The following is a 15081-nucleotide window of genomic DNA, read 5'->3' as shown; positions in this document are numbered from 1 at the left end:
TATATATATATATATATATATATATATATTGTTTTTATGCTTCAACTTTGAAAAATGAGCCTCGATTCCGAAATAAGCCCAACGAAATTGGGCTTGTACAATGTGATGTGTTTACATCTGAAAATCATTGTTGTGAATGTCATCCCAGCTCGTCCAACTTACAAACAAGTTTCTTGATGATCAATTCCTTATAGAATCATGGATCATCACCGGAGGACTCGAACTGATTAGCTAAAAAGGGAAAACCAAGCGATAATTAATGATCGAATTCAAAAACAAAATAAGTAAAAATGATGATTAAAAATCAAGATCCAGACTGGGGTCGTACACCTAAAATTGCTATAAATCAAGTCTCAAATGTGGTGCTAATCTTACCTCTCCTTTATTCATGGCTTTGGTAAAGCTTCTACTATGACAGCTGATTGAGGGCCTAAAGGATTGGACTATGCACCAATGATTTTAAGTTCAATCTAGATTGAATAAAACATTCAATAGGAAATTATGTTTATATAAATTAATTTCTCATAGCATTAATATAAAAGATTCTTGATATTTTTATTTTTTTCAACTAATAAAATGAGTCGAGTCGGGAATTAACAAGTTCTTATTATCTATTATATTTTATAGAACTTATCATGTCCACATGACGATTTTTAAGTACACTATAATAAAATGACCCAAATTAATTTTTCAACAATTGCATTTCTCTAATTCTTTTTCACACTCAATATTTATAAGTTTTACTCAATTATCCCAATTCAAACTTTCTTTTTGAACAAAACCTATCTAGGGAGGGGAAAATGAAATTTTACTCCTAATGAGTATTGAACTCACAACTTAAAGAAGAGGGAGGTGCCTACTGAAAACTTTTAATCATCTACTCTAGAGATTATTGACATAATACAATTAGATTTTTATTGTTCTATGATTTTATATAACTCAATTATAATTTAATATAATTTTAAATTATTGATATTCATTATACATATTTAACTATGTACATGAGAGAATTATACTTCATAATTACAAGAAGAAATATAATATTTTTTATTTCTCAATTTTATCCATTTAATCATTTTAGACAATAAAATCTTTCGTTTTGTTTAGTATTTTTCTGATAAATTAATATAAATGTGACATAATAAGGAAAATTCTAGAATGCACGTCGTATACCAAAACACATCACTAATGTGATGTATAGATGTACATCACTAACTAAATTGTCCTTATTTCATAAATATGAAAAAAATATAATGATCTATCCAAATTTAATCCTTTATTATTATTATTTAGTTTAAAGTTTAATATGAATATAATTAAATTATATTTTTATTAAAAATTATAATTATTTCGGGAATTTTTATTTGTTTATTATTGGAACACTTAATTTATATAAATTCACATATTCATCCCAACAACAATCATCAGAATCAACTGTCGACGATCATATTCATCACCGAAAGATCATGTCCTTCAATCTCAGCTTTAAATTATCGTTTACCCAGTCCCCACCGATTTTTAGCTGCTTTACAACCACCCCTCTTCCATCTTGTATGCAACATTTATAAACAACCTCAAATTCACGTTCACCCAAAAGATTATGGCCTAAAAAATATTTGTAGCCTTAGTTAATTCTTCATATGTAAACAATGATTGCAAATTGCCTAAACCATCAGGTTCTGCCATCATTAGTGGTGAATTAAAAAAATCACATCCAAAACCAGTTCCAATGAGGGGAACCGAAGACTGGGTCTTTGTATAGGATGAATCTGTAAGTATGTGACATTGATCAAAACATAAGCTCCAATTACATATAAATCGAAAATTATCAATAATTTCTTAAGCAACTGAATAAACTAATATGCAGATGAGAAAAAAATTACATGATCTTGGGAAGAGCTTAGTGGGGATGGCACTACATAACCACAAGTAAGTAACACTATTTTTCAGCGATGAATAGGATCACCGACGGTTAGTTTGATGGTTGTTATTGGGATGAATATGCAAACTTATATAAACTAAGTGTTATAATCCTAAAATAATTATAATTTTAATAAAAAAAATATAAATTAATTATATTCTTATTAAAATTTAAATTAAAAAATAATAATAAAGGATTAATTGTGGATAGGTCATTATATTTTTAATATTTATTTAATAAGGACATTTTAATTAGTGGTGTACATCGGTGTATCACATTAGTGGTGTACATCGGTGTGTCACATTAGTGGTGTATTTCGATGTGCGACGTGTATTCTATACTAATCTGACCCAATAATATATCTTTAAGCTAATAATAAAGGATTAATTGTGGATAGGTCATTATATTTTTAATATTTATTTAATAATGACATTTTAATTAGTGGTGTACATCGGTGTATCACATTAGTAGTGTATTTCGATGTGCGACGTGCACTCTATACTAATCCGACACAATAATATATCTTTTAGCTAACATCAATATTTTTTGTCTTTTTCTTTCATATAATTAAAAATAATAGATAATTTATTCTTACTTAATTTTTAAAACATAATACAAAAATAAGTGTTTAAACTATTATTTGAAAAATATATTAGTGTCTAAAGAAATTTTTGTTAAAAATATGTGTCTAATGTTTTTTCTGTTACACTTTTATGTGCTTAGACCGTAACGATCGTTAAATTTGACTGTTATCTAACACGTTTCACGCTCATATTTTTTGAATTTTTTTAAAATAAAAATATTATTAATTTTAAAAAATCTAAAATTTTCCGAAATTACAAAAAATCCTTCAAACTCTAAAATCATTCATTTAATCTCTCAACCAGCCGTCATCGGCCATCACCGACTGCCTTCACTATCATAAAATGACCACCCACCCGTCATTGGACTTCCATTGCCGATCATCCCTCTCATCATCGTCGAATCTCTCTAAATCTATAAACCCTTAAACTTAAAATCCCTAAACCTAAAATTAATGGGTGAGGGATTTAGTTGGGATTTAATCCCAATGGTTCAGAGGGGAAGGGGGACCGCCGTCGGCGATGACCATAGGCGACCTTTTACGTCAGTCGTGCAATTTTTTCCAACATTTTAGCAGACTGTGAAGCTGTTGTAAGGGAAGGGGGAGAGAAGGGAGACGGAGTGGGAGATGAGGGTGAGGTGGGACCCATTTTTTCTAAAATTTATTTTTTAATATTTTTATTTTAGAAAAATAATATTTTAATTTAAAAAGTAATATTTTATTATTAAAAAATAAAAAAATGATATGCCCCTAAAAGTGTTACCGAAAAAATATTAAATACCTATTTTAGCGAAAATTTCTTTAAGCACTAAAATATTTTTCGATACATAATTTAAATGCTTATTTTTGTATTAATCTTTTTTAAACAATTCCTACATACAGAGAGGAAGATAATTTTGCTCTTAATAGATATTGGACATATAACTTAAGTAAGAATAAATGTATTAACTGAAAACTTTTAACCACATTCTCTAGAGATTGTTAACTCTTTATTCAATTGTTAATATCAATTGTTAATAGTTTTTAATTTATTTTAAAATTTTGATGACATTAAAGAATAAGATAAAAATATTGATGTCAATATTTAAATAATGATAAAATATTATTATGATAATAACCACCAACTTTAAACATAGACCTTAAATTAAATATATATATTGTGCACTGACAGTAAAGAAAGAAATCTTACAAGTGGAATTTTAATGCAGCCGTATGTTTTATTCGATATTATGTGTTTTAGGATTTATGATTTAATATTTAAGGTCTAAAATTTAAAATTTAAAGTTTAAGGATTAAAGATTATAATTAAAATTTAAGATTATTTAAGTATATTAAATGAAATTCAAATAAATTTATTTTTAAAAATATATATTTGATTATCAGTATATTGAATAATAACTAGTATATATACATTAGAGTTAACACCTTAAATAGAGGATGTTTTAGATAAGGTTTAATATAAAAATAAGTGTTCAAATTATACTTAAAGTTTACTTTAGGTTTTTATCGTTAAATTCGATTGTTAAGTGACATGTGTCATGGTTATAAAAAAATTAAAAATTTATTTAATTTTTTTTAAATTTTATATGTCTAACATGTGTCACTTAACGACCGAATTTAACGGTATTAACGGTCCAGACACCTAAAACTGTAACATTTAAACGTTAGACACCTATTTTTAACACTTATTTTTACGTTAAGCCTTTAGATAATTATATTGATATCATTTATAAACCCTTTCTTCTCTAACTTAAAGGTCTTTATTTTTCTTTTATTTTTTATTTCATTTAACGAGCAACAATATCAATTTTGATATTGGTCATTAATTGCTTGTATTTTTTATTTTTCTATTTTCTTATATAGCATATCTTTGTTCTTTTAGTTTCTAATAATTATTTTTTATGGCACGTTTTTAGTCGTTTAACCATTTATTATTTAATTTTCAGGATTGGATTTGATATTGTCACGAATGATCGACATGTCACTTATTTGTTATCCTATCGATCTTCCTTATTTTGAACCTTCGAATTAGACTTAGATATGCAATTTGCGTTTGTAAATAGTTTTCTCATAATATTTAATTTTGATTTTCAGTGGTTTTTCAATAGTTTAATCTACTATTGTGAATTATTTATTGAGGAGGAGGAGAGAAAAATTGTCACCGAAAGAATAATGGAGTGGAAGGGATTAAGCATTCGGATCCAAATGTAACGCCTTCAAATTGCCGCTATTGGATATTAACTTTTTCGTCAAGATCATGACAAGTGACAATAACAAAATTGATATAACAAATACTTTCATAAATAAGAGTATGTGGGAAAAGAAAGACAAATTTTGTTATATTTCAAATACTTTTCATTTAAAATGGTAAAAATAACTTAAATTATTAACAATTATTATTTAATCTAATTGAATGCAACATTAATTATCTTAAATAATATTTAAAGTTCATTTTTTCATTATAAATAGAAAAAAATATGATAGGGAGTAAAACATAATATTTTAAATAAATATATAAAAACATCTTTGAAATTTTTTTATGAAAAAATATTATTGACAGTGGCTATTAAACTCAAAAATAAATTAATTATTAATAAGAATATTATTGACCGTTACAAAACTAACATGATTTTTATAATACTTACATATTAATCGTAATCCACCTATAAATGTTGATAGAACAGATAGATTTAATTTTTAATGTTTAAGGATTTAATTGATTCTTTTGAAAAAAAATAGAATTATTTAATTTTTACAAAAAATATATTTAAAATTTACAATATAAAAATATAAAAAAATATTAAAATATTAAAAAAAAAGTTTAAATATTGAAAATTACTAAAAATTAAACAATATTAAAATTTAAAAATATCAAAAAGTGTAAATAATAAAGAGAAAATAACTTTAGTGACCGAAAATGCCTTATAATATACGATTTTAACCAACTTTTTTTGGATTTGCGAAAATGACCAACAAATTCGCAACGCGAACTCCAATTTCGTAATACAGTTTTCAAATTTGCAACACGCTTTTCTAAAATCGTAACGCGAATTTGTAATTCGCAACACAGAAGTCAAATTTGCAATGTGCGTTTATTTTCACAACGCGAATTTTATTTTCGAATTCGAAACATAATATTAATTTCGCAATACAAATGTAAACAGTATAATCGCAACTCATAACCTAAAACCCAAAATCACAACTCAGTCCCATCTCCATCTCTCACTCTCTACGGCGACATCCTTCTCAATCTCCGGCGAAATCCGTCCCCATCTACGACGAAATCCATCTATCTCCATCTCTCAAAGCCACCCTCACAACCATTCACGGCCACAAATGGAAAATCAACCACCGATGGTTAGTTTTTTTAATTATTTTTATTTTGAAATTTTTGTATTATTAATAGATTTTTCATATTTAAATTGATGATAAATTTACTGGTAATTTCAATATATAGATTAACCATTTCACTTAGATTGCTTAGTAAATTCATTCGGTTGCTGCCAATACTGCTAAACTGTTTAGTCTTTAACCCTGTGAAGTTAGTATTTGTCTTTGTTTTGTCTTTTGGTTGAAGTAATGCAATTCATTCAAGTTTTAATTTGCAGAAGAATAGTTTTTGAAACTTAAATTCGCAACACGAAAATGAAATTCGCAACACGAAAATCGCAATGCGATTTTAGTTTCGCGTTGCGATTTTCATTTTCGCGTTGCAAATTTAAGTTTCAGAAACTACTTTTCTTCTGCAAAATGAAACTTGAATGAATTGCATTACTTCAACTAAAAAACTATGATAGAATAATGACTTGGGTGAATACCGTACTAGTTTGAAACATATTTGGCTTTGTTTTCACTGTTTAATATCATGCCTGTTTATAGTGTATAATTTGTAGTTTTTGGTATATCTAACTTGGTATGTTTATTGTTTTTGTTAGAAATTTTTTTCGACTTCATTGACTCTAAGGAATAAATTAAGCCTAGCCACTACAATAGCGTCAACACTTACACCTGTACAAAGAAAACTGTTTGAGGATACTTGCTTTGGGTCATGGCTGAAAGTACAACATCCAGGTGGAGATGCTATGTTGACCCATTTGTTTCTTCAGACCATGACTAATGATCTACCCGAGAGGATACAACGTGGTGATGAAGATTATCTCGAGTAGTTTATTTTCACTTATCTAACCGTCCTAAATCTATGAAAAACTAAGAATTTTTACATTGTGTAATTGGATGAAGTAGATCGGCACACTAGTCATATCGTCCACCCATCATGGTTATCTCGAGTTTTTCCTGAGTTGGCAAAAGCGAAACCCAGTTTACACGTCGACGATTTGAAAAGATTACTTCTTAAAGATGGTTTTACTCGTATGGATGACCTTGATGTTGTCCGAGTATGCCTTTTATTACTTTTGAATGTCGACTTTTTAGGCAAAGAGGCCAGACAACCTATTTCTGAGGACCTAATATTATTGGTAGATGACCTAAATGCATGGAACGTGTTTCCCTGGGGTTCATATCTATGGAAAACTACCTGGAAAAAGTTGTCGTCTGCCTTTGAGGACCGTCGTAGTTTGCGTAGTGACGGTTCCAAATACACTTTGGTAGGCTTTATTTGGGCCTTTAATGTAAGAATTTCTATATAATGTTTCCAAAATTATAATTAATTATTTAACAATTACTAATTTTTGTGTATTATATTGTTTGTAGATTTGGATATTTGAGGCTTTTCCCAGCATGTAGACATATGCAAGAAAAAATTCAAATGATATTCCTAGGGCTATTACCTGGAGGAGGATCCGACTGTTGGATTGGGAAGATTTACTACCATATACGACGATGAATGATGTAAGTTAACACAAATACTACTATATATAAATAAGTTATTACTAGTGGACGTTTAACTTTGTTTGAGCTTTTATATTGTTAGGAGGCCAACTATCCATTACAAAGGCTGAGCTTGCCACTGATTGGTGGCAAGCTAGTAACCATTTTTTTGATGGGACGGATGATGAGCACCCCCCACTTCGAGAGCCATCACTTGATCAAGTCGATTCTACAGCTCGACACCCAGAGCCATCACTTGATCGAGCCGATTATACACCTCCACAACGAGAGCCATCACCTATTCCATCACATCATCGAGCCTCTTCTCCACCATCACCTCATGATAGACGACAAACAAAGATGCCATGACATTTATCTCCCTGTTCTCCACCTCCACGGGATGAGTTAGGGGAGTTACATGATGAGGTTAGTGCTTTGTGTCATGAGGTCAGTACTTTACGTAACGACAATAGTGCATGGTGTGATGAGGTACGGTCTTTACATGGTGAGGTAGACGTTTTACGTGATGATAATGGTGCTTTACTTGGTGAGGCATCTACTTTACGTGATGAGGTAGCCGTTCTACGTGAGATTATTTTATCGTTGTAGAATGAGGTTCATACTCTACACAATGAGGTAAGTTTGTTTAATACTATACTAAAAATGCAAATAACATTTTTTCGACATTATTTATTTATTTATTTACTAATTTATGTATTAATTTATTTTTAGCGTCCCGATAAGGTAGATGTTTTACGTCGAGTTTTTCTTACACGATGGGGTTCACGCATCAGACGTCGTGCACGTGTCATTACGTCTCTTTTCACCCCAATAGTGTCAAGACTCCGTAAGAAGAAGCCCGATTCACCTGTCATCGTTCAAGAGGCCTTTCCTATCGTTCAAGAGGCCCTTCTCATCGTTCAAGAGGACCCTCCCACTGTTCAAGAGGCCCCTGTCATTATTCAAGAGGTCCCTCCCACCGTTCAAGAGCCCGATTCACATGGCATACTATGTCGACATATTGATAAACCCCCTCACATGCCCGATATGATGGATGAGAGTTGGCTTTCGTATGAGTTACTGGCCAGTACCATTCCTCAGCAGGAGAGGAGAACACTACCGGAAACAATTATGGATAATACCCTTTGGGCTAAGACTGCAGTTGATTTTTATCTACATGAGCGGAGCCAGGGATGTTACGCTGACATATGCAAAATTGACGATAGTGTGCATTTCTTTCTTGATCGGTCTTGGTGGGGTGTTTTATTATGGGTTGAAGAGAATAACTATTTCGAATGGGGGTAAGTCTTATATTCTTCTTATATTGCATTTTGATTATTTTTTTTTAAATTTATTAAATTCACTAATATATGTATTTTTTATCCATAGTATATTGATGCATGGGTGTCACGTCTTCCGATTATAAGGAAATTGAAGAAAAAAAAAGATGTGATAGACTATTATGCCTTCGTCTTTTCACATAGCTCACTTGAAGGACCAGAGAGATGCTTCATATTCGTTGGGTAATGGAAAAGTTAAGCTTTATCCTACGTGGTGGGAGGTCGACAAGGTTAGTATTTATTTTTGAATATTTTAAAGGTGTTCATAAATTTTATTTGATGTGCGCAATTGAATTATTATTTATGATTACATGTGTTTATCCCTGTTATGGAATGTCATCATTGGCTTCTCGTCGAGCTTCAGCTCCCATCCCTGAAGACGATAGTATATGACAGCATGTTGAATTACATACCATTGTCTTATTTGAAAGATATTATTTTGTAAGGGATGGAGCACTCATTTGGCTAAATACTTGGATGCGATTGATTATTGGACTAATTTTGGAAATAAGAAGCCAAAAAAGTTTAAAGTTACAATGATTATAGATGAGACAGCGCCACAACAAACGGTGGGAGCCAGAGGGGATTATGGTTCTCTTGTATGCATGTGCTTGGAAAGTTTGAAAACATGAAGTAAACAGTTTCTACCTCCCATATATATAGATAGAGGTACAGTAGGGTTGTGGTTTTGTCATTTTATGGCTAGAGCGATATATTCGAGACGTTGCCTATCTGCATCCACGTACTGAAAGTGTGCATAAACAACCATTTGTTATTGGTAAGTTTGAGCAAGTGTTGTACTCTTTGTTGGTTTGAAAATGTTTGGTTAAGTACCTAGAATTCAATAATTTGCTGTTTGTTGGTTTTAGATGTGTAGAAAGTGTTATTTGAGCAAATGTTTGATTTATGCAGGTTAATCATGAAGTGAGTTGCGTGAAATTTGTTGTATGGGGCTAATTGTATCAATGTGTTGTTGATTTGTTTTTTTAGATGTGTAAATAAGAATTGTTTTTTGCTTGTTTAATTTATTTGTAAAAGTTGATTTGTTGTTTAAGAAAATTTCAATCTACATTATGTTGAAGGCAAAAAAGACCTATTGAAGGTACACTTTCGCAATGCGAAAATCAAATTCGCAACGTGAAAGTCAAATTCATAATACGAAAGTCAAATTCGCAACATGAAAGTCAAATTCGCGTTGTGAAATTTACTTTCGCGTTGACTTTCGCAACAATTGCAACAAAAATCGCAACGTGAATTTGACTTTCGCGTTGCGAATTCAAGGAAAACACCTTCAAAAAGATAACAGACAACAATCTGATAAGTGATAACAACTGAACAGATCATAACAATGTTCAAACTCAAGTTACTAATGCATGTCTAACTGAAAATGTATGCATTCACACATAAAATACACATAATACAACGTTTGCATTTAAAAATCATCTAAGTTAATAAGTCCCAAAAGGTAAAGCCGGTTGTGATTGGGATTTTGATTGCGATTTTGATTTCCTTTTGCTTGGCACCATATGAGCTTTGGATTTTTATGAGGAACCATATTTTGGTAGAGGAAAAGATGATTGTGATGGCACTGGTGATCCACAGGTCAACCTTGTATGACCACTTTCCTTGCACCGACTACATGTCGATATCCTCTTCTCTTCACCCTTAGACGGTATACGATCGTGATTTTTTGGTCGACCAGGTAGCCTGCTGTCCATGACTGGTGGTAAAACTTTTTGTAAGTATTCCGGTATGTCTCATTCAGAAGCATGTGAAATAGGGTAGAAAATCTCGACATAAGTCTGTCGATATACTTATGTAGTGTAGCAATCCATAGTGTATGCGCTTGAATCATCTTGGTTTAGATGAAGAGCAACTTTTATAACATGGTCACACAGATAACCAGATGTTTGCCATTTCATACAACTACACGTCTTTGCATTTAGATCGACAAGCTCATTTAAGTTATTATCCAATACTTCAAACAAAGTGTTTGAACATGGTTCAACTCTCCATGATGTTGGCTTCACAACACGTTTCGTTATCTTTTTTTCAGTCCATGGTGTAACACGACATTCCAATGTTCCTATAAATTTAAATAAATAATACTTAGTAAAATATATAAATATGATAAGTTACGAATTTAAAGAAACAATACCTGCATGGTTTCTTTTCTTGTAGTATCACTGTTGAATAGAGGCTCAAAAAAACTCCATTAACATAATAATGGGTAATTTTTGGGAATGAAAACTTAGAGCGTTGATTGATTTTGCACTATTAGACGTCATTAAACCATATATTGCTCCAAGTTGATGTACTCTTGATCATCTTTCAAATCTGACATCTTCTAGTGTTTGAGCACATTGAGGCAAAACACATCTTAAACAATTTATATGCTTATTAAAATCCACTTCCCGATAAGCTTTTACAGCCTTCCAGTATGTCCATTTGTGATTTTTATACCAGTAGACCATGATTTTAGATTTTTGTACAAATGAACACCACAAAGTCCATAAAAAGCATCTGGGAAACACGTTCTAACAGCGTTGTCAATTGAGTTTGCCCTATCAGATATGATTATCAGATTGCTAATAGGACCTATGCAATCCCTAAGATACCCATAAACCATGTCCATGAATCAGAGGTTTCAGATTTGCCAACCCCATAAGTTATTGGCAGTATCTCATTGTTAGCATCAATGGCTACTGCTAATAAGTTTACTCCAAGGTATCGACCTTTCAAATGTTCTCCGTCAACTATAATAAATGGGCATATGCAAGTAATAAACGAACGAATTTACAAAATAATATACACAAGAAATATAATCATTTAAATGTGAAATGTATGTAACTAACAAAAATGAGTCAACAAAATTATATTGATTTACTAATCGCAATACCAATGGTGATAAACAACAACTCAAAGCGTCCATTTCTATCTTCTTTGATATGAGTTACCGACCCATGATTTTTCAGCTTTAAATTGTAACAATAAGTCGGCAGTTGGGCAAATGATGCTTTTGGAGACCCCTTCAACAATTCCAATGCATAACATTTGGCTCTCCAAGCTTGAGAATATGAGATACTAATATTGAACCGAGCATTCATGTCAGTCATAATTTCATGTCCCCGATATACCCTGCCATTCAAAAACATTAACTCAGCCAGAAAACCACCCAACGCCTTTTTGTTTGTCTGTCTATGGTGAGGAAAAACTTGGGTTCTTGAACATATATGTTTATCAATAAAAGTCCTAACTTGAAACATTTCACAATCTTTTATCCTTTTTGCAATCATACGCCACGTATAGTTTTTGTCAATCATACACTTTGTTTCGAAACGATCTTTGCTTGATTTGTTAACTTTTAATTGATAGCCATCTTCCACACATTTCGTATACAAAGCTATCTTCAAGTCTTCTTTTGTATCAAAATAATCATCTTTCTTGATACGAATAACTTTTGTGTAACAATCAACTGCTATCTTTACCAACTCTTCTTCCGGTATCTGAAGTAATTCTGGTATATTCCAGTTATACTCCCGTGGCATTTTCTTCTTTTTCTTTTCTTCGGGGACTTCTTTTTCTTCTTTTTCTTCTTCAGGGTTATATGAATTAAAGAATGGATGTTCAACATGTTCATTCACAGTCGTAACTTCCTCATCATTATTATCAACAACATCTTCCTCGGCAGCGACTATTTTATCATCTAAATTTGGGTAATGACCAATATCAAAATCATTACACGCAGGGTCTGTTTCTTATTCTGAAACATCATCAAAATCCGAGTACTGACCAAGATCAAAGTCTGGGTATTGACCAAGATCAAATTTCGAATACTGACTAGTACTCACAATTTTTTCTGTTGGCTCATAATCGTCTAACTGGTCAATACGAAAACTGAAATTTGGTGCTGAAAGTTGATTGAGATTTGGATTAGGAAAAGGTTATGGGTTTTGAGATTGTGTTTGGTATTGGAAATGTGGTGAAATAAAATTTTCTTGGTGATGAAATTGTGGTGGAACCATTAAATTTTGAGGTTGATAACAATGTTGTACATTGTGAGCACCATAAACTGGGGTTGAAGAACTTAGTTGATTACTACCCGCTACTGACCCAACTTCACTACTTCTAGGTTCAACAACATACAATGTAATATCATCTTCTTGCGAAACACTAATGTAAGCAATGAATCGTTCAACATCTTCATTGTCGGTTAACAAATAAACTTTACATTTTCTCTGATAAGATAGCCTAAATCCACTTAGGGCTCTAAATTCAATTTCTTTGCAACACGTAACATTAGAGTTTCATAAGTTAACTTTTTTAATGAGAGTTTTAATTGAAGATTCATGGGTAAAGGCATATATTGTAAAACACCATGAACATTCTCCCATGACCCTCAAAAACACAAATCTATCCAAACATGATCAACATTAGATGATTTCATTCTACAAATTGTAAATTAATTTACTAAACAAACGAGCTATAAACTACATATCATCATTAACTTAGAGAAAAACGTACCTTTATTAAGTTGATAGTTGATAATTTGGGAGAGAAATCATTGAAAAATTATATAGAAATAAAATTATGTAAAAAAAATTAGAGATGGGGAAGGAAGTCGTTGGATATAGGAACGAATGTCGTCGGAGAGAGTGATAGATGGAGATGGAATGAGTTGCGATTTAGGGATTTAGGTTATGAGTTGTTACTGTTGCGTAGTTATATACCCAAAACATTTGTGTTGCGAAAATAAAACCTATTGCGAAATTAAAATTCGTGTTGCAAATTCGAAAATCGAGTTGCGAATTCAGAAATCGCGTTGCGAATTTGGAAACTGTGTTGCGAAATTGGAGTTCGCGTTGCGAATTTGTTGGTCATTTTCGCAAATCCAAAAAAAGTTGGTTAAAATCGTATATTATAAAGCATTTTCGGTCACTGAAGTTATTTTCTCAATAATAAATTATTAAAAATAAATTTTAAAAATATATCCAAAGAATATATATCTCCTTAATCGATTTAATTTAGTTCAATTAATATTATAACTAATACAATATACATATGTATGAGTATATGAGACCAAAAATATTAAAATTTTGATACCAGCGATTCATGAGTGGAGAGAAGTCGAATAATACATACATTATATCAAATAATATTTGATTTTAATTAAATAATTATAGAATATATCGTAAATGATTGTACATGTAATTATACATACGATTACTTAAAAATATATTTATCCCTAAAATTATACTTTATTATTATTTTAATATTAAATAGTATTGAATTTAGAATTTGTAAAAAAATAAAACTTCAACAAAAGACTGACTTTTTAAATTCAACCATTAGCTTTCTTTGACAGTTGACTCTTTTCCCCTACAAAAACAGAGCAAGAAACAGAGGGGACCTTAAAACTTCACCAAAAATGGTAGGGACAAGGAATTCTCCGCGGCCAACCCATCAGCCAAATTCATATTTACAATCTCTTAATCATGTGCTCGATCCAATTTCTCTCATTCTTTCTCTAAATTCAAGCCCCAATAACCCAATTCCTCTGAGGCTTACAACAGACACTTATATATTGGAAAGAGGTCCCAGATACAGAGCATATGCAGAGTTAAGAGAAACAAGGCTGAGAATGAAACGTGGGAAGCAAAAAGAAAGTGAAGAAATCGAATTCCAAAATACCCAGAAAAAGAAACTAGTGAAATCTAGTTCAAGTCTGGCGATTTCTAGGAAAAGTCCCTCTGTTTTGGCTCCACCGGTGCCCCATTTTTCAGCAACTTTGAGGAAAGAGAATCGGAAGCAGCCGGTCACCGGCGCTACTGAATTGACACCGCCGGGAAATAAATCGTCAAAAGAGAAGAAAGGAAGGTTGATGATGATAACAAGGAAGAGTTGTGCAAGTATTGAAGAATTGAAACGGATTTCATTCGGTGCTATTAATGGTGAAAACAGAGGGAAGATTAGTGGTAACAGGTAGACAGTATTGAAAACAAACAAGACGTTGAATTTCAAACTTGTTTTCGTTTTCTTCATTTGGTTTCTTCATTGGATTTGTTTTACTGATTTTTTGAGGCTGTGTTTATGAATCCCCGTCATGTTTTTACTTATTGCTTAGAAATATTAAAATTTCATGAAACATAGGTAGATTTTCGTTTTTTTCTTTGAAAAATAAAAAAACATAGAATAAAGCATGAACTAATTGACTTCCGTCGTAAATAAATTATTGTTATTCTTTGAGAAAGGGATGTAGGTGCTCAATGTAAAGAAGTTAAAAGTTATCTCTAAATATATATTGTCTTCGCTTATCACATAATAATAAAATAAAATAAAACATAGAACAAAATGGGTTTTATTGAAAATTTTCAAATTAATTTTTGAAAAATATAAAAAATAAATATGTC

The 15081-nt window shown here is 31.3% G+C and overlaps 1 protein-coding gene across 1 annotated transcript; it reads left to right on the top strand.

Moving 5' to 3' along the window:
• Positions 1-14099: 14099 nt before the first annotated feature.
• LOC120190139 lies at positions 14100-14657 on the top strand. Its single transcript, XM_039193267.1, has one exon. It carries the CDS (start codon positions 14100-14102, stop codon positions 14655-14657), a length of 558 nt encoding a protein of 185 aa, XP_039049198.1.
• Positions 14658-15081: the final 424 nt, after the last annotated feature.

The sequence above is a fragment of the Hibiscus syriacus genome, unplaced genomic scaffold (genome assembly GCF_006381635.1).
Source record: "Hibiscus syriacus cultivar Baekdansim isolate YM2019G1 unplaced genomic scaffold, ASM638163v2 tig00116962_pilon, whole genome shotgun sequence".
Lineage (NCBI taxonomy): Eukaryota > Viridiplantae > Streptophyta > Magnoliopsida > Malvales > Malvaceae > Hibiscus > Hibiscus syriacus.
This window is presented reverse-complemented; position numbering and strand designations above follow the sequence as displayed.